This window comes from Morus notabilis, unplaced genomic scaffold (genome assembly GCF_000414095.1).
Source record: "Morus notabilis unplaced genomic scaffold, ASM41409v2 Scaffold6, whole genome shotgun sequence".
NCBI lineage: Eukaryota > Viridiplantae > Streptophyta > Magnoliopsida > Rosales > Moraceae > Morus > Morus notabilis.
The window spans coordinates 248,563-270,236 of NW_010363960.1; the positions used below are offsets into that span (position 1 = coordinate 248,563).

The 21,674-nt window shown below is 31.8% G+C and overlaps 2 protein-coding genes across 4 annotated transcripts in view; one reads left to right on the forward strand and one right to left on the reverse strand.

Moving 5' to 3' along the window:
* The window catches only part of LOC21397793 (3-ketoacyl-CoA synthase 6), a 1,908-nt gene extending 1,391 nt beyond the window's left edge, over positions 1–517 (reverse strand). The window contains 1 exon segment of the mRNA XM_024170331.1: positions 1–517. This exon segment is cut by the window's left edge and continues 15 nt beyond it. Coding sequence (XP_024026099.1) covers positions 1–384 — 384 coding nt within the window. The 5' untranslated portion in view covers positions 385–517.
* Positions 518–17,800: 17,283 nt separating this feature from the next.
* On the forward strand, positions 17,801–20,546 carry LOC21397795 (tetraketide alpha-pyrone reductase 2). Of its 3 annotated transcripts, none has more exons than XM_024170345.1 (6): positions 17,801–17,943; positions 18,074–18,246; positions 19,134–19,322; positions 19,444–19,606; positions 19,796–19,985; positions 20,102–20,546. In XM_024170345.1, the coding sequence occupies exons 1-6, from the start codon at positions 17,838–17,840 to the stop codon at positions 20,241–20,243; spliced, it is 963 nt and encodes a 320-aa protein (XP_024026113.1). In that variant the 5' UTR covers positions 17,801–17,837; the 3' UTR covers positions 20,244–20,546. The 3 variants fall into 3 exon arrangements, with proteins under 3 accessions (XP_024026113.1, XP_024026114.1, XP_024026115.1); XM_024170346.1 differs by having other exon boundaries at positions 19,805–19,985; XM_024170347.1 differs by having other exon boundaries at positions 19,844–19,985.
* The last annotated feature ends 1,128 nt before the right edge of the window (positions 20,547–21,674 follow it).

The window sequence follows — 21,674 nt, forward strand, 5'->3', positions numbered from 1 at the left end:
CATTTGGACCTCGACGCTCTTAGGGTTGTTCTTGAGAATGAGACGAGAATGTTCCATGAAAGTGGAGAAGGGAACGCGGCAGGTGACGGGGGGCTTGTAGCAGGCGTAGTCGACGAGGAACACCGTCCGGGGCTTCGACATGAAGTAGACGGTGGCGACGAAGATTATGAGGAAGGCCGAGCAGAGGATCTGGACGAGGTCGAAGTGGAGGGACCTCCAGAGGGTGAGAAGCTCGTCGGGGCCTAACCGGAGGACCTCGACAAGAATGCCGGCCATGATGGGAATGAGGGTGAGGGTGAGGATGTGGTTCACCAAGTACTGGTACCCCAGCTTCACATACTTGAGTTTCACCGAGTTTGAGAAGTCTGGCAAGATTGGAGGCATTTTTTCTTTTTCTTTTCTATCTTTTATTGTTTAGCGTAGGGTTGTATTGGTTTGGAGGAAGAATTATGAGAAAGAAATATGGAGAGATGAAGAAAACTGGTGTGTGACGATAAGGGGGTGAAATTGGAGTGTTGTGTTTGGGTTATTAGGTGGGAAAGAGAGGAGGGTGGGGATTTAAAGGCAACGGGACCGAGGGGCAATAATGAAGGAGGCAGATGAGAGGAGTTAATGAAATGGGAAGGAGTGAGAGAAAGAGGGGTCTTCACTCTTCACGTCACTCAACGCTCACTTAACTTTTGTATTAATTTTCATAACTTTCCCTTTCTATATGCAACTAAACCTTTTTTTTTTCTCTCACTTCTTGATCAATCATCAGTTTATCACCCTGACTTTTCATATATCTTAATTTAGTAATGGGGTTATCTTTTATTAATTAGTTTAATAATATTTTGTGCTTAATGGTAATAATCACTTGCCCTCCTTTAAAATGGGATTTGATCATCAGATCCTCCTTTCAATATTGACTTAATTAGAAAGTCAAAGTAAATTAAAACATACACCATATTCTCTACATGAAACGTTTGTATGGATAGATGTTATGTGTGTACGTATGTATAATTTAACGCAACTACATATGTGCTGTCAAAGTACCCTTGAAATAAATACGCGTATTATATATTCAGACCTTTCATGTTGCATTTTTCCAAAATCATTGAATTACAATTGACATCTGATCCATCAATAACCATACAATGCAATAGGGTGGATATTAATATGACTTGGAGGAAAAAGGTGCACTTAATAAGTAGATTAGAACAGCAAAGCAAAAAATAATAATGGTATTTTGACTTGTAAAAAGTAGTGGAAAATTTCCGGCTAAAACGGCTTAAAATAAGAGACATAAATAAAGAAGTCAAATAGGGGCGCCGAATCCTTTCTTTTTGCAATATCTACTACCAACTGTAAAGCTTTTAATACGAAGGCTTAATATATATTAATTTCATCACTAGTGATGTGTTGACTATCGCTGATTTTTAATCCGACAACTTCCTATCTATTCAATATAGCATAAAGATAAATATGAAACTGATCCACATATATACTATGACGTACGTTGAGTACATGATTTAATAAAATGAGCCTGAGCGCTAGCTGCTGGAATTATTTATCGATTTCTTTAATAAAATGTTAAAATTAATATACAGGAATTATCTTATTAGCAAGAGAAAAATACATAAAATTATGTATGTTCGTATGTATATATAAATAGAATTTGTGTATATCATATACATGTATAAAAAGAGTAACAAAGCTTAAAGTTCAACTTAGTTCTGTGATCAATTTCTGTAATTAGCAGCAATAAGATTGCGCCTTAAATATCTGGCAGCCAGTGATCAGTAGGATTTCTTTTTCTTTTTTTTCTCTGACGAAAGAGTCAGATATCTTTTATATTGTGTTAATCTGGCCATTATATATGCACGAGCTGTATATATGTATATATATATATATAGGTACGCTGCCTTGTCAAATATACTACTTATACGTTCTAAGTAGCTAGCAGATGTATATAGAAATAAAGAGAAACTGCAATTTATGCATAATTACAACCTCGTATCTTTTTGTTAATTTATAAATTAAGTTAAAAGTGGTTGATGCATTCACGGACTTATCAAGTTAAGAAAGAGACTTTTTAAGTGTCAATGGCAGCATTACAACTATAGTTCTTTTATATTTATTATTTCTGCTTATTTTACTTCTACCTTTATCTTTTGAATTCAAAGAACAAAGCGATAATAAAAGAAGAAATGTAACACATAAGAGAAACGCTTTTGCTATTTAAGGATTTGAGAAAGAAACAAACAATATAAATAATTTAATGATCTGAAAAAATTTAGAGAATTTTTAAAATATTAAAATGAAATTTTTTAAAAAATAAATATTAATAAGTGAAAACTTAAGAAGAATATGAAAAAGAAAGTCCTAGAATTAAAATAAAGGTTACAATATCTGAATTAAAAAAAAGTGAATGAGGCAACCACATAGGCCATGTTTGGTAGCTTGTATTGTATTATACTTTATAAGGTGTATTGTATTGTGTTGTATAGTGTAGTATTATCATAATAGAATATGGTGTTTGGTGTCATGACGTATTGTATAAGGGGTCAAAATTTAAAATTTTAATAATTTTGGGTTCAAAATACAATTTTTTAAAAGAAATTGGGATCAAAATGAAAATTTTGAGATCAAAATGAAATTTTTAATAAATATAAAATATGCATTGTGCCCCCTGAATTTTTTAACAATTATAGGCTCCGGCATGACCCTATGTCAACCCGACCCCGACCTCTAGTCATACCCAACCCCAGCATGGATCATTGATCCAGTATAAAATAATACAATACAATACATAAAAATGAGCCGTATTCAATAATATGACATAAACCGTATTAATTTACCATATATATTAGTTTATACAATATGATAGTTACACTAAATATTATACTAATGTATTACTATATAATACGGTGCTCTAATATGGTCAAATAAACATGTCATGCATTATACTTTAACAATATGCAGGCTATATATAAGTTTTTTTTAATCCAAAATACAATAAATTGAAGAAAGAAGTATTAATTCAATTTAATATGCAGTGCTCCAATTAACCTAGTTCTCTCCTTTTGTTTGTTTTTGTTTTTTGTTTTAGATTTTGATTTTGATTTTTATTTTTTTGCTGAAATAGAAATTAACCTACTTCTGAGCTGATATCCAGAGTCTGCTTCTTAATTAATAAAATATGTCTGCGTGTGCATCGTGATATCTCGACATAATCAGTAAATTAGTCAAATCGGTGCAAATGGAAATTACTAAACCACAGACAAATCAATCGTGATCATTAGTTTGATTTGATGCCACACACACACACACACACACACACACACACGCTTATTTTTCTTCTACCTTTATCTTTTGAATTCAAAGAACAAAGCGATAATAAAAGAAGAAATGTAACACATAAGAGAAATGCTTTTGCTATTTAAGGATTTTAGAAAGAAACAAACAATATAAATAATTTAATGATCTGAAAAAATTTAGAGAATTTTTAAAATATTAAAATGAAATTTTTTAAAAAATAAATATTAATAAGTGAAAACTTAAGAAGAATATGAAAAAGAAAGTCCTAGAATTAAAATAAAGGTTACAATATCTGAATTAAAAAAAAGTGAATGAGGCAACCACATAGGCCATGTTTGGTAGCTTGTATTGTATTATATTTTATAAGGTGTATTGTATTGTGTTGTATCGTGTAGTATTATCATAATAGAATATGGTGTTTGGTGTCATGACGTATTGTATAAGGGGTCAAAATTTAAAATTTTAATAATTTTGGGTTCAAAATACAATTTTTTAAAAGAAATTGGGATCAAAATGAAAATTTTGAGATCAAAATGAAATTTTTAATAAATATAAAATATGCATTGTGCCCCCTGAATTTTTTAACAATTATAGGCTCCGGCATGACCCTATGTCAACCTGACCCCGACCTCTAGTCATACCCAACCCCAGCATGGATCATTGATCCAGTATAAAATAATACAATACAATACATAAAAATGAGCTGTATTCAATAATATGACATAAACCGTATTAATTTACCATCTGTATTAGTTTATACAATATGATAGTCACACTAAATATTATACTAATGTATTACTATATAATACGGTGCTCTAATATGGTCAAACAAACATGTCATGCATTATACTTTAACAATATGCAGGCTATATATAAGTTTTTTTTAATCCAAAATACAATAAATTGAAGAAAGAAGTATTAATTCAATTTAATATGCAGTGCTCCAATTAACCTAGTTCTCTCCTTTTGTTTGTTTTTGTTTTTTGTTTTAGATTTTTATTTTTATTTTTTTGCTGAAATAGAAATTAACCTACTTCTGAGCTGATATCCAGAGTCTGCTTCTCAATTAATAAAATATGTCTGCGTGTGCATCGTGATATCCCGACATAATCAGTAAATTAGTCAAATCGGTGCAAATGGAAATTACTAAACCACAGACAAATCAATCGTGATCATTAGTTTGATTTGATGCCACACACACACACACACACACACACACACACACACACATATATATATATATATATATATATATTTTACACGTTTGTGAATTGTGAAGTGACTATGGTCCTTTATTTGACTTTTGGGGCCAATTATAGGAAGAACAAAACATTCCAAGCACTTTTACGTAGTAAGTATATTGCTGTTCAGAGTACTGGGTACAGAGGATAGTTTTGAAAATTTAGAACAAGGCTGTGAATAATTTGTTGTAAGAAAAGCAATAGTTATTGGATTTCGGTGCTGAAACATTTGTGCTTAGTGTAGGAACCTTATTAGAGCCTTTGCATGTTAAATAAATCAGAACAAACGAGTCTGGTATGTTTGTAGAACGAAATATATAACTAGTCATTGTTGTCTAGTGTCGAAAAAAAAAAAAAAAAAGAGAAGGAAAGAAATATAGACGTCGGCTTTCCCACAAGGGAGGGTAAGAGAGAATACAGGCTTTCGTAGTTTATGCCTAATTTTAATTTTGTTTGTGATCTTTAGAACATCTCATCAATCTTATATCCTTGAATTATCAGTTTGATTCAGTTTTAATCTTTTTGTCAGTTGGATGTAAAAAGAGGATACAAAAAATATAGATAATTTCTATTAGCAATGTGTGTCCTTTTTTATCAATATATATTATTGGCAGGTGTTATTCTTCATCAACATTAATTCATCTCTTTTTTAAATACTGATTGATTGATAAGTTAAAATTAAAATATATATAGTTAATAATCAGAATCAAATTTGAGATGTTTTAAAAGTTAAGGATCAAAATAAGATCGAAAATTGTAGATTCGCTCATTTCATAATTTGAATCACAACTCAAACTTTTTACTACAATATTTTCTCTCATAAAAATTTAAATTTAATTTTTTTATTATAATATTTTTTATCATATAAATTCACTTTTTAACTCAAATTCTTAATTTAAACCGATGAAATAAAAGGGACTTATAACATTCGGGACTATTCACAAGGATTAACTTACAGTCAAATAAAGAGTGACAACCGCTTCCTAATTGTAGATAAGTCAACCCATATATAATTAATGACATTCAGCAAAGAACAAAAAATTATATATTATATAATGACAAATAGGAAAAGGAAACGTGAAAATATGTCCATAAGCCTTTCACACTTCTTTTACACACAAGTATACTTTCTTCTTAAATTAATTTCCTCCATGTTTTTCACTAAATTTGAACCTTAGTCATTATATTTTTCTGGAGACCCATCAACTCTTTTCTCTTTCTCTTTCAAATTTCTTTTCCTCTGTTGTAAGAATTTAGAAATACAAAAATATACAGACAGGTAGGATCCAGCAATCTAACCATCTATAAAATGAAGATGAGTTTACAGATTACAAAATGAAGATGAGATAAGTAATATTAAAATATAATAATTTTCATACATATAGAAAAGTATGTTAAGGTATAATTTGCTGAGAGCAACATCATATAATTCAATTGGGAGCATGACTTTTTCCCTTTCTTTATTGTATGTGGGGGTGTGGTGGTTGCTTGTTTATATAATCCAATCTTCATCACCACATGTCCTATCTGTAATCTTATAGTTGCAGACATTAAATTCTGTACAAAAACTTTTGTTCTCCTTCTTTCACACATATAGTGGACGGTTGGGATGGTTGAGAGTTAGGATTATGTCATAAACTTTGTTTCTATTGATGAGCTATCTTGCTAATTTCATTTCCACACTCCTATTTTGACTAATATGGTAGAAGAGAAATTATATATGTATGAGGTTAGGTAGTTGATTTATCCTTGAAGGAATAATGCACGGTTGTCATTAATTTTATGTCGATTGCTGATCACCAAACTAACAACTCCTTTGTACGCTGTAAGGTCAGTAACATCCTACATATGTTTCCATTTTTTTCCAAACGCCATAAGCAGTTAGGTGTATTTGATGTAATTTCCCGTGTTTACTAACAATTACTTGATCAAAATATTGAGACAAAGCACGCCTAGATAGTCCATGTGACGGCGAATCAGATTTTTTACTGTCCTCGTGTTTGAAGATAGTTGATTAATTATGGTCTAGTACTAAAGAGGAATAGACATTTTTATTAAAAAAAATAAAAAAAATTACACTCAGAGAGAAAATTGCATACGATGCCATCTTTTTTCGTTATCTTTATATTTATGCCATCTAAAATATAAGTTTGAGCTACTTAAGTTCTTTTTTTTATTATTATTATTTGACTTAATCAAATGTGTTTTACATTTTTACTTGAATGGCGTAAATGCTTATCAGTACTATTTTTAATGGCGTTTTTGTATTTTCTCTGAATAAATATAATAATTGATATTTGATAAGCTCCAAGAAGACAGGTGGAATATGTAAGCTTAAGAAAAACATTCATGAAACATATTATCGACAGTCTATTATTACAAGTTATTAGTATTGAAATATCGAGAAGGTGCTAATATTTAACGTGGCATAAGACCTTAACATAGTATAGAACGGCCTTATCCATGCTCTTTACAAGGTCTAGAAGATCACTGATGATTAGGTATATGTTTCTGCACATTTTATTTTCAGGAGAAAGAGTATATATAAGTATATATATGTGGTATGTGTACGTGTATATATATTTAAGATGTGTAAATGCACATACATACGTGACAATCACAATTAATAATATGGACGTTAGTCTACCGTGGAAAACAACCAATTTTTATGAGATGATAAGGAAAGCGTCGGTTGGGTAGGTCACAGAAAGTTGGCAAATTCAATTCAGCTTCATATCGGTAGCATTTGCGTGTACAGAAATATTGTGAAAATTGTACAAGCAGGTTAAGGTGCCGGTGCATCTATAGTTAGCTAGCTTAACTGGCCCAATTAACAGCCCCCACGTCAGCATCTTAATTTTCTTTAAAAAAAAAAACAAAGTAAAGAAACAAAGCCCTTAATGGGGTTCTTAATTTTATATGACGAGTTATATATTTCTTTTTGGTTTATCTCTTTTGCTAGCTAAACATCGTCGAATATTGATTTTTTTTATTTTTTATTTTTTTTTAAACTTGGATGGGGATTCAAACTCATCCTTTTATGGTAGAGTCAGGTGTGGAATCACTATTAGGTTATGTCAGTAACCACAATATTAATTTTGTTATAAGATAATGTAATAATTAACTCACTTTTTAATAATTTAAGTTACTAATGTTGGTTCACTTGATCGTAATTAAATTCAAAGCAATGTATTTCTGGACTATATATTAAATACTAATGTATAGAGCCTCTTGCACGCACGATACATAGAATACAAAATTATTATTTACTAGCTTATCTTCCAATAGTCCAAGTCTTTATAAGAGAATTTGTAAACTATTAGATATATGCTTTTTTTTACTATTAATATTTTTATAATTATTATTTAGAAAGAGTACTGGGAGATTCAATGTGGTAAGACCTACACATAATTACAGTCGAATAAAACGTAGTTATGGTTGGCTTTCAAAGTCAACGAGTCATATAGAGACGTACTTGAAGTGGACTCCTTTATGATCAATTTATACATGATTTTTTTTATTTAAAAAAAAAAAATGAGAGGACTACTCATAAAACTACAAGGACGGCGAATAAATGAGCTTTGAATAAATAGTACCTTTAACTCCCTTTGCTGCTGAATGCCTTGCTATAAGGGACAGACTTCTCTTGTCTTCATGTCTCTTTGATACAAAGCGTTTCAGCCAATGCAGTGCGAGCGGTGAATGATTGCTATTCTTTTGCTGCAGAATTTCAAATTCTGAATGATATCAGGATCTTGATGAATGAAGCTAATGGTGGTTTACACATTAGCGAAATTTTCTCTCTAGAAGAATATCCTGATTGTATTGATGCTTTTGTAAGTGCCAATATGACTATTTTGTTTTATAAACTTCACTTCACCTTAACTTTTAAAAAAAAAAAAAAAAAAAAAAAAAAAAAAAACAAACCAACGACTTCTCTATTTATTTCTAGCTGTAACTAACACTCAAATAGCTAGATATAGAACATAAGATCTAGAAGAAAATTCAAACTCGTTTAATTTACTGCTAATGTTAATGCAAGTACTCTTGTACTGTTCTTAAGGAATTGATCAATATTTCCCTTTTTGAATTTAGTTCCAGTTCTTGGCCTGCTATAGCTAATTACATGAATTTCGCTACAAATTCAATTAATTACCTTGAACTAGATCTCATGTATTATTTACTAGGCATCAAGTATAATGAATTTTGTATTCTATAGGGTTTTCTATTTGATTTAATGTTAATAAGAACTTAATCCATTGGATCTGAAATTAAGTACATTCATGATTTTACTTGGCATTAAGTAAAGACAATAAATCTTAGTTATTTAAATAAGTACACAAATTGTTAGTTTAATTAAATAATAAAATTAAGAAAATAAGAGATATTTTGATAAATTAATAAATTATTAACTAAGTAATAAATTAGTTTATCGATTAATTAATACTTTGCTTAATTAATAGATTTCTAAGGCTATTCATTTGTAGGGTTTTACTGTAATGGTTTCACATCACTCATAAAAATTGCCGACATAAGCATAAACCGAAACTACATCTTTGAAAATATAAATTTGATAGAACATACCTTATTAAAAACCTAATTAGTAAAACCTAAAGGGAAAGATCTAGTAAAGGAAAATAGTGTCTAGCAAGTGATTCAAACAAAGATTACACTAAAACTCAAAAAAGTTTGAACTCAAGTTATAATTTTACTCAAGTTCATGTTCTTTTGTAAAATTTGAGTTTTAACTTGAGTTTGGGGCTAAACTTTGAGTTCAGGTTCCTCCTTCAACTCAAGTTCATAAACTCAAACTCAAGTTAATGAACAATATTTTTTCTATTTTTAAAAACGCTATAACTTTTTCATTTTAATTCCGATTAAGATGATTTTTTCTATGCGTTCACAATGAAGAGACGAATAAAACCCTACCCATATACCCTATTAAAATTTTTCATCACTATTGAGTTTTTATTAAAATACTATCCAAATACAAATTCAAGTTTTGACCCACCCAAACACAAACTCAAATAGATTCTCAATTCAAACCATAACTCAAAATGTGCACATCCAAACACAAACTCAAATTAGAGTCCCAACTCAAACCATACTCAAATACACCTTAACTCAAATAATATCTGAATTCAAGTCACCCTAACTTAAAAAATGCAAATGAATAAGAAAGCACCCAAAAGCCCAAAAAGAGTTTCCATGAAAGCATAAACCATTATAAGTATATAAAGTGATAGTATGGAAAAGATGAGACGTGTCCTGATTAATCAACCTAGAAAGAAATTCAGACATATCCAACCACCAATGGAAAACTCCACTTTGCAAAGTACTGCACGAAGTGAGCTTATCGCCGCGTTATTGGCCTCTCGACAGTTGTGAGAAATCTGTACGTGTATTAGATGAGGAGCCATATTCATTGCTATGAAGCAATTATGATACTTTCAACGGCACATCTTCAGACTTACATAAAAATTGATCCACCAATCAAGATTATACCAGTTATAACCGTAAACCTGTTGAACATTAAAACAAAGCATATAAATGTTTGGAACAATATTAATATTTTTGAAAGATTCTAAATGAGTCAAAATGGTTATAAAATTTTCTAATAAGCAATAAATAAAAATATTAGAATGAAGTATATTATAATGTTTTCTTTATACTTTGGTACAAATTTTAAAGTATATTTAAAAGAGTTTTTTTAAGAAATCACATTTTATAATTTTAACTGAAAACTCTTATAGAAAGACGAAACGCTTTCGACGAAACGATCAAAGAAACATCTTTTGGTCGTAAAAGGGCAAAAACTGCTTCTAGGACTATACTTCGTACGTTGGAAGTTAGAATTGAATGGTATGTACGTTATATGCATTGACACACACATATATGTACAGACACACACATTTACATTTAACTATTGAGAGGGATTCAAATTTTATACGTTAATATAAATATTAGAGGCAGATGTATAAATTTCATCGTTACTATGCATGTAGTCACTATATTATACATATTCATATATACATATATATCGTGTGTGTGTGTGTATAAAGGTCAAGAGTTTCACCAATTCTATACGCAGTGAGAAATACTGCAAGCTCAGAATATGCTACAGCCAGGCCATCTCGCTTAATATTTTTCCCGTTTGAATTATATATTAGGTGAAAATGTGGAATGAACAGAGGTTATGATTATTTTTTCTTTTGAAGCATGGTTTTTCCCAAGTTGCACCCGTATGCATGATCAGTTCTTGCTCAACGGAACAAAACAAGTTAGAAAATAATAACTACCAACTTGTTCTCTTAATCCTTTGACGACTAAGCAATGTGTTATTTTCACTTCTCAAAAAAATTGAAAATGACAAAGTCGCTATTAATTATAATAATTTGATACCTAATTTGAGCAAACTAGCTTTTTTTAAAATATATATTATTATTTTATAAATATAGTTTTTAGATTATTTCATTTTCAATTTATGGGCTCTAAAAGAATTAAATTCATGTGAATTAGCATATACATATATATATATATTTGTATATATCAATATTTCCTTCCAATATTAACCACTCAAGAGCAAGAATATAATGGGCAAATTTCGTTTTGGAGAGAGAGCAGTAAAAAGTATAAGGGAACTGCTCATAAGAGGTCTGAGTCTAGTCAAATTACGCACTAGTAAAAGAAACTTATAATCCATATTAAAAATATGTTCTATTTAATTGAAATGTCAGATTATATAGTAAGATCAGAAATATTGAAATTATTTCTCATAATTTTTTCATTTCACAAAATCCACCAATAATATTATATTTTAACTAAATTAAATTAGTTTTACAAAAGACATTGTCAGTCGTATAAATGTACCTTACTATTTTTCATTTTTTTTTTAATTTTCTCATATTGAAGTATTTTTAAGTCAACGCCTATTTGAATCTTTTATTTTTCAAGGTTAAGGAGGAAAGAACTTCAGTGCTGCTCGCAGTAATCCAGAGCTTAATCACCTTTTGTCTCCTCCCAACATCTTAGAAAGTGATCTTTTTTTTTTTTTTTTTTTTTTTTTTTTTTTCCCTCTCCAACCTTAATTCACGTGATCCGCATATTTGTTGTCCAACAACAGCCAAATGGGTGGCCAGAAACGGAGAGCAAATAAAGACATGGAGATAAAAGATCCCAATTAATTTCCTCTCATATCATACATATGGTACGTCTTTTTTTTTTTTTTTTTTTTTTTTTTTTTGGGGGATGATGATACACATGGAATGTTTTTTTTTTTTTTTTTAAGGAAAGTATTTCGGTAGTTTTACAGTTGTAAGGTTTTGACCGATCATGGACAGAATCGTCATTTAAAAAGTCTTCTCACATGGCAAGTCAAAGTCGTTGGGAGTATAGTATACAAAATGACTAGGATATGCGGTCTATTGTCTATCAACATTCTTCAAGAAATGTTATTCTAACTCAAAGTCTTTCGACTGGTTCTCTAAGGAAAGTATTTCGGTAGTTTTACAGTTGTAAGGTTTTGACCGATCATGGACAGAATCGTCATTTAAAAAGTCTTCTCACATGGCAAGTCAAAGTCGTTGGGAGTATAGTATACAAAATGACTAGGATATGCGGTCTATTGTCTATCAACATTCTTCAAGAAATGTTATTCTAACTCAAAGTCTTTCGACTGGTTCTCTCACAAGGAGTAGGCACCACCTAATGAGACCACTATTAATTGCGAGAGAACACCATTCAACCAATATGTCACTTATATTGTAACATTAAATTTTTATATTTGATGGTTACCATTCAAAAAAAGCGTAATTATTAAAAATACTCGTGTATTATATATATATATATATTCGTCCTTTAAAGTGACAAAATATTGATGCTCAAGAATAGCAATTAACATAAATGAAAGCATGCAAACGTTCAACAAAAACAAACTAATTAAGAAATTCAGATTTTTCAAAGGTTAAAAGGTTTTGAAGAAAAATAATGCTTTTAGAACCAGGTTATCAATTAATTTAGCAACTATGCCATGCCCAAGGTTCATAAGTTTAATTTTTCTTCTAAAAAATAAAAAATAAAAAAAAATAAAAGAGTTTCTGTGGGGTATGACATTGGGCTGTAGTGGGCCTAGTGGCTCGGGTTCTAAACTCCAAGTTTGATGCTTGACTTGGGCCGTGCATAGTTTGGTGCACTTACGAGACATGTTGAGGGTAAGATATGAGGCCCACTGTACAAAAGGTCAAGGACATTGGCACCAAAAGCAAGTTAAACTTGGCATACAGGAATGCTACGCATTCATGTGTGTTGTGTTGCATTGATTAATGTCACGAAAAAAAAAAATTCGTAAAAAGCGCCATGTCATGTCATATAACCATATTTAGAACATCAAATATACTTTTAAAAAAACCAATTAGTATCGATCGTGATACCTATCGTTAAACATGCACTGTGATACTGGTCAGTAACCATTGGTGTACACTATTATACAGGTCGATAACCACAAAAATTCTACTGAAAATCACCGGTCTATGCGACAGCACGACCTTGTGGAATACTTTAAAGTACAAATATTAACAAAAATTGACCAAAACAACAAAATATTAAAAATAAAAATAAAAATAAAAGCTTTTTTGCACTGTTACTCCCTAAACTTTACATGATTGTCAAATCAGTCCTTGAAAAAAAAAATTTGCAATTAGCCCCTTCAACTTCAAATTTGTTGTATTGATGGTCCAATTGATAACTCCGTTATCTTTTCTGACAGAAATTACACGTGCATTGCACGTGGGCAGTGAATGAGGGGCAAAACTTGGAAATGTGAAAATTGCTCTCTCCTACAAATTTAATTCAAAAGCTAAAAGAAGAAGAAAGAAACAAAAAAAAAAAAATATATATATATATATATTTATATATCAGCTCGTCATTTTCGGATCTGTCGATCAAAATCAAAATCTATTTCTACCGAAAAGGCAACATCCCAAGTTCCACACTCCCCCATCATGCATTGAGAGGTTGTTCTTTTTTCGAGAACCCATCTTTGACTTGCTAACACATTTTTCATCAACAAAAACTTTACGGTTGCTGCAATTTCAAGAACCCATTTTTCGACTTTGCTATTTTTTTCTTTTTCTATTTCTGAAATCCATCCACGGCTGATTGGTGATGAACCGTCATCGTCTTCCCCATGTCACTAAGAATTAATCTGCCATATCTCATTTTTTCTAATTGCACGGAAAGACAACCAAAAGAAAGGGAAAAAAAAACTCAGAACTCAGACCCCACAAAAAAGAAACTCCAAAAACACAAGAACCCACCAATACTCAATCTAAAACTAAAAAAACCCAAAACGAACAAAATTCAAGCTGGAGGTACTGGAAGGATTTAAAGGATGAGAGGATTCGGCGAGCCGAGATTTGACGAAGCAAAGGGACATTGCGATGGCGATATCTAGTGGAGAAGGAGGCCACGAGAACTAGATCTAGCGACGTTAAGAAGAGCTGGTATTATAATCTTAATTGGCTGAAAATATTGGTATGATACACTTAATAAAGTGAGGGTAATTCTTCCTTAATAAGTCAGTTTTGTTAAGTTGAGTTAGGCTCAATATCTTCTAATTTCTGTAAATTGGTATCAGAGTATGCTCAGTTTTATAATATTAGGTCTTCTAATATTGACTTATTCACAGTAATTTAGTATGGTCCACGCTGTGCGTGAAGAGACGTATTAGAATCTCATATTAACTGGAGATATTGGCATGATACACTTAATAAGGTAATGATAATTCTCTCTTAACAAGTTAATTTTATTAGGTTGAGTTAGGTCTAATATAACCTGACTAAGATGGAGATGGAGATCTCCGTGGATGATTGGGGAAGGATGGGATGGGCAATGGAGATCTTGGTGGCTCGGTTGGGAAGGTACTTTCTAATGGCAACGAGGGGGCTTCTTTCTTTTTTTCTTTTTTTGGTTTCTTTCCTCCGGTAAAAGACAACTAGTGCCCTTGAGAGAAGGTCATAAACAAAGCCCGTGTCAGAAACCGTCTATAATTTAACAGCCGACTCCTGATGCAACAATTTTGAAATTGAAGGGGCTAATTGCTAAAAATAAATTTAGGAACTGATTTGTGAATCACGTAAAGTTTAGAAAGTAACGGTGCAAAAAAGCCAAAAAACAAAATCAACAAAACTACAAGAATTAGAAAAAAAAAACAAGTATGGTTGTTGACTTCTCACGTGAGGGATATCACCTCGGCATAGGGGAACCTCGGAGGAAATCTACCTCTGCAAGTCCATCGCGGGGGGATCCCCATATATCCCTGCCATTGGAGGAGATCTCACTTCCACGGGCCATACAGTGAGATCTCGTCACTTCTTCTTTGTCACCTTCTATTCAGCATTAGTCATCTACCTCAACACCCGTAAGATCTCAAAAGAATGGTATATATGTTTATTACTTCGTACTACGCCCCAAAATTTATTTTTTTTTTTTTTTGAGTAATTTTGAAAAATACTCTTTAAAAATGTATGTGTCGTGATTTTTTTTATTATTATTTATAATATTTTTAGTCAAATAATTTTACTAATAAAGAGGTATTTATTAAGAATAATGGGTAAAAATTTAAACTCATATATTTTTAGGATAAATTATTCATTTTTTTCTTATATATATATTTTTTAAACAAAGTCATTACGTTCAAGAGGAAGTAAATTGCACAAGACAGCATGGACATAGAAAAGGATCAACATAATGGCATTATAGGTGCCTGAACTTTCTTTTGTTTCTAGAATTAGTTCCTTACTGAAAAATGTTCTAACTTTAACCCTGAACTCTTTAAATGTTGTTTTAAATTTAATCCCTCAGTTAAAGTTCCATTAAAATTTGGATGAATAATGTTGAAATAATGGTAGTTAAACTATACGGTTAAAGGGCGAATGCTCTTTCCCGCCATTAACTATGAAAGAGACACTAAAAATCTAATTCATTTCATAAGAAAGTTCTTACATTATAAATTTATTAATAGTAAATAAAACTAGAATTGACTTTAATTCAATGTTTTTTAACAAAATATTAGCCATTTTTAAGCCTAAATTCCAACTCTGAATGACAATGAAAGAAAAAATAAACTAGCAACAAATAAAATTTTATGAATCTATTTATAATTGGGCTTTCCTAAGGGAAAAAAAAAATCTATCCATAATAAGTTTATCCCAAAATTCAGAAAACCCTTTTCAAAATAGAAAGTAATAATACGTCGTTGTTTCCAAGTGATAGAGAGGGGAAAAGAATTTACTGTCAATTTTAATTTTAAGTTACAGATTCTAGGTCAAATAAAATCTCTTAAGTAAAATCCAAATGTAAGGAAAAAATTATGGCAACGTTTATGTACATTTTACAGAGATAATATAATTGAAATGTCTAGCTTTAAGAAGCATATGACAGAGAATGCATAGACAACCCAAAAAAAAAAAAAAGACATACTTTACAACTTGATTTAATGTGTTCTTTTTCTTTTTTTAAAAGGAAAAATTATATTTCATTAAAATATTAATAAACAGTCATTTTGGTACAATATTAACCTATCAGAGGGACAAACGCATGTCTGAGGCCCGAAATCGAAAAAGTACTTCGACATACTAACAACGATCAGACTGAAAGCTCGACCGGAGAAAACTCCTCTCTTTAACATAAGCTGTTAGAACGCTTGGAATGGCAGATCGTCAAAACCCACATAAAGGAGACATCTATATGGCATAAAAAAAAAAACTGGACCAAGACCACCCTATCAGCATTAAGCCGAATACCTAAATCTAATAAAAAAAATAACAAATCAATTGAGGGTCGAGTGGGAAAACCACCAACCTTATTACAAACACAAAAGTTATAAAAAGACAAAACCCTCTTACCACCGCCAGTAGAAACCTCCGGTGAAGGGCGTCCGGCCAAAGGACCATTGAGGAAAACAGTTAGCGAAGAGATCTCAGCCACCAAGTAAAAAACTCTCCTGAGAAAGAAGACCATATATTCGGCTTTCAAGCTCTTAACAGGTTCACATCTGCTCAAACAAAACCATCACACTGTACACGGCCACCACCAATGAGAAGCCCACAACAAGACAAGTTGGAGGACCAAGTTTTACGGCCAAGAGTCCGGCGGCACACCAGGAGGCGGTGTTGGAGCTCCGGCCAACCTCTGCTCTCCAAAGACCTTCTCACTCTCTCTCTAACTCTCTCGCTCAAAAAAACTAATCCCTCTTAAGTTATTATGACCCCCGTTCATTTCACCGATTCGAGTTTTCAATTTTAGGTTTTTACAGTTAAAAGTTCTCAGAAAATATCACATCTAACTTTTTCTGTTACAGTTAAAAGCTCTCAGAAAATGTCAAATCTCAACTCAAATTGAAAACTCAAATCTGCGAAGTGAACCAGGCCAAGTTTTAGTTCAAAACATCTGATTTAGTGTGTTCTATGCCAAAGAAAAACTGCATACAGAAGCAAAAAAGAAAAATTGCATAAACAAAAAAAGAAACATATATTAAATTACATGATTGTGCATCTATCTTTTAGTCAAATTAAGACATTGCATTGCTTTCTATTCAAATTTTAATGGAACTTTAACTCAAAGACTAAGGAATTGTTCTTTTGCAATAAAATTCAGAAAAAGCTTAAACTCAAGTTACAATTTTATTTAAGTTCATGTTCTTTTAAGTTCCAAATTTATTTAACTTTACTCAACTGTATTCAAGTTATAACTTTAACTCAAGTTATAACTCAAAAATTACACTCAAATTTCACTCCAAAAGAACGACGCCTAAATTGAGACATCTAAAGGGTTTCAGAGTTTAAGTTAGAATACTCTTTGGTATATAGACTAATACTAAGAGACAAAAGAAAATTCATGAGAATACCTCTCAGAAAAACAAAACAAAAACATCCTTTGCATTTTATTTCTCCTCTCCAGTACTAGCAAGTAGCAAACCAATATCGATGCTCGTGGGCGGTGACATGTTGGTGGAGAATAACAAAGAATATATTCTCCAACAAATCTCACTTTTACCACTTCACCACATGAATAGAATGAATCATCTACCACCATACTCACTCGAGGGAACGTGCGTGATCAAATTTAATAAAATGATAACACTAAAACAAACCACGCGTGACACGCACCTCCATATAGTTTCTTTTGGTAATTTGTCCTCTTAAAAATAATACATATATATATATATCACTGTATATATATGACCAATTTGTGAAGGTAAACGAGACAAGCTAGCAGAAAGCCGAGAGAAATTAAAAGATGCCTGAATACTGCGTAACAGGCGGAACGGGCTTTATTGCGGCTTACCTGGTGAAGGCCTTGCTAGAAAAGGGTCACACTGTACGGACAACCGTACGAGATCCAGGTACAAATTCGTACTTTTTCATGCATGCTGATGCAGATGATCGGATAAGTTAATTTACAGGCTGTTAATTCTAAAATAAATATTTATATATGTCGTTCCTTGTTTAATTTGTGTATTGAAAAACAAAAAGGAGATGTGGGAAAAGTTGGGTTTTTGAAGGATTTTGACGGAGCAAAAGAGAGGCTTAAGATTTTCAAAGCAGATTTGATGGTGGAAGGAAGCTTTGATGAGGCTATTCAAGGCGTTGACGGTGTTTTCCACACTGCGTCTCCGGTGGTCGTTCCTTATGATGACAATCTTCAGGCAAATCCACCTCCTCTCTTTTGTTTTTGTTTTTGTTTTTTGTTTTTTTTTAATTTATTTTTATTTTTTTGCTTCATCCTTTTATAAGCCGTTAAAATGTCTTAACATTTGTGCGCAAGAATAAGAGGGCCAATCCCCACGTGTTTGATAAAAAATTATAGGTCCCATGTGTGACAATAGGATAAATTTTACCAATTATCTCTAAATGCCTTTCGCTCCAAGTGCAGTTGCTTGGTTGGTGCTAATTGTTAGATATATTATCTCTTTAGAGTAGTTGGTCAAAAGTAGGAAAACATGGAGAAAAAAGTGAAGAATGGATCCTAATTCAATAAGGTTAAGAGCTTTAAAAAATTGACGAATTGGACCTCTTCATGTGTGTCGTGCATAATAAAATGTCTAAAAAATAACACTTTTCAAAGTTTAGGTGGTGAATTTGGATATGTCTAATACACGAGGGAGTACAACACGCACATTTCAAATTATAGTTCGAAGGGCATGATGATATAAGTGACATAGTTGAGGACGAATTCAATTGTAAAATTTATCTGTGACCATGTATTTATTATAGCTATAATGGATAAAATCATTTTATCAAAATTTCACGCTCTTCATATTAAAAGTATACAATATATAAATATCACACAGAATTTGGTAAAAATCTGACGAGTTAAAAATATTCGTTCCTAATAGGTTATTTGTTGTACTTCTGATTTGATAACTCCTGAAATTTGATAAACAACTTGGTACTTCTAGGCCCTTTGTATTTTTCTTTTCAGGGCTAGAAAAGTTGATACTTCTGGACTATTCTTCACTGAGTTTCTTTTATTAGGCCGTTATGCTATGGTCTCATTGATTGAGAATATGTAAGCAATGTTACAAAATTGCAGACGACCTTGGTTGATCCATGCATAAAGGGCACTTTGAATGTGCTAAAATCATGTGCAAAATCAGCTAGTGTGAGACGGATTGTGTTCACATCTTCCTGCTCTTCAATAAGATACAGATATGATGTTCAGCAAGTGTCTCCTCTCAACGAGTCTCATTGGAGTGATCCTGAATACTGCAAACACTACAATGTAATTAGCACCACTTTCTAGCTCCCATCTTACATTCCTTCTTGAGGTGTAAATTTGGCAATTACCAAAAATTTGCTGTTTACATTCTTTTGTTGTCATTCTTGCTTCCATTTCCACACAGCTCTGGTATGCGTATGCGAAGACTGTGGCGGAGAAAGAGGCCTGGAAATTCGCCGAGGAGACGGGAAAGGACCTAGTTGTGGTGAATCCTTCTTTTGTAGTTGGCCCTCTGCTAGCACCACAACCAACTAGTACCCTGCTTCTCATACTCTCTATAGCCAAAGGTCAGATTTTCTTGCTCTGCATATTATTTGATGGATGGAATTACATCTTGGTGATTATGCAAAGTGTCCCTAGTAGTTTTTGGTTATGACATCGCGTGGCAAAGAGTTCACAGTAGTTTTACTTCTTTGAATATAAAAAAAAAAAAAAAAAAAATTAGATTAATTTGAAATTGCTTACAAATTAATTAGGCGCAAAAGGTGAATACCCAAATATGACAGTGGGGTTTGTGCACATAGACGATGTGGTAGCTGCTCACATATTAGCAATGGAGAATAGCAAAGCATCAGGCAGGCTTATATGTTCAAGCTCAGTGGCTCCTTGGTCTCAGATCATTGAGATGCTAAAATCCAAATATCCATCCTACCCATTTGAGAACAAGTCAGTAGAACAATAATATTGTTATTCTTTTGTTATATATTGCCTGCTTTCTTTTCACTTTTTTTTTTTATCAGTTAATATCTTGTTTTATATGCTATTGCCTATTTGCAATGTAGGTGTAGTAACCAGGTAGGAGACAATAATCCACATAGCATGGACACTAGTAAAATCACTCAACTTGGTTTTCATGCTTTCAAGACTCTTGATCAGATGTTTGGTGACTGCATCAAAAGTTTCCAAGATAAGGGATTTCTGTGAAATATCCACAACCACTTGATCTTTTGCAGGAACTGAGTTATGGATGAAGGACATAAATCCATGCATCACTAATTCGGATTGTTATATGTTCATGACTTTCAAGTTTTGAATAAGACCATCTAAAACTGAAATGAGATAGGAATGGAGTTAGTAACAACTCTAATAGCGCACACACTTTGTTTGCTAGGGAAGACAATTCTCTAAAGTTATTTTATAACTAGTGTTCCACTTCATAGCCACACAATATAAAGAACAAGTTTTAACTCCTTAAATTATAGCATATACATATTGATGTTTGTGCCGCAAAGCAATTCTGTTTAAATCTGATTTTTTTTTTAATTGAACTGTTTAAATCTGAAATTGTTTAACCAGCTGTCGAGCATGTATCTAGCTAGGGCTTTTATACTTTTTTACCGTGGGTTCTTAACGAATCCTAGGGAAGTATAGCATAGAGAGACATGGACCATTAATTATTAAGCAAGAAGTACTTTTTTGTGTCTCATGCAATGAGCATGTGAGTGGACTTTCCGAGGCCAGATGCACGCCCTGGAACAAACAGATTCCTCTTATTAAATTTTTTTTTTTTTTAAAGTCCTCTTAACACACGCACGCACGTGTATATGGTAAGAATTTACAAGTGGAAGTAGTCCTTCAAAATCAGAAGTTAAAGATTTCGATATTCTACTTTCAAAGTATAGTTGTATATGGTAAGAATTTACAAGTTGGAGTAGTCCTTCAAAATCAGAAGTTAAAGATTTATAGTTTCAAATTGTTGACATGAAAGAACATGAAAGCTCTATAATATGCATAGAAAGAAATGGAATAAGCAAAGTAGAATCACAAACTATTTCACGTTAAAGCAGAAAATTTATTAATTACTATGGACCTTAATTTGAAGAAATAAGTTTTTTTTTATTTCTTACTTTTTTACAAAGATTACAACGTATTTATAACAAAAAAGAATAAAAATATTACATTTACCTATCCATTAATCACAGAACGGTAGTATTATATTCATCGATTCATTAATTACGGAACGGTGGTCAAGATTTATTGGAGTTGTTAGAAGCTATATGTAGGTGGTATAATTTTTTTTTTTTAACCGTGTGGACTTTTCAACACTCCCCCTTAAATTGGTGCATAGATATCTCACATGTCCAATTTGTCTTGAAATTTTGTAAATGTTTGTCTAGAAAAAAAAAAAAAAAAAAAAAAAAAAAAAAAAAAAAAGAGGAAAAAACAGAGGAGCGCAAGTTCCATGCTAGAATTATAACATGGGGATGGGGCGGGGGGGAGTGCTTCTCAAGATCAATCGTCATGCTATCGATCTAACTAGCATACAAGAATATATATTATATAATAAGTGTAACTCTACATAAACGTTTCAACATTATTAGAGCTTAATTACATTAGAGCTATGAATCGGAACAA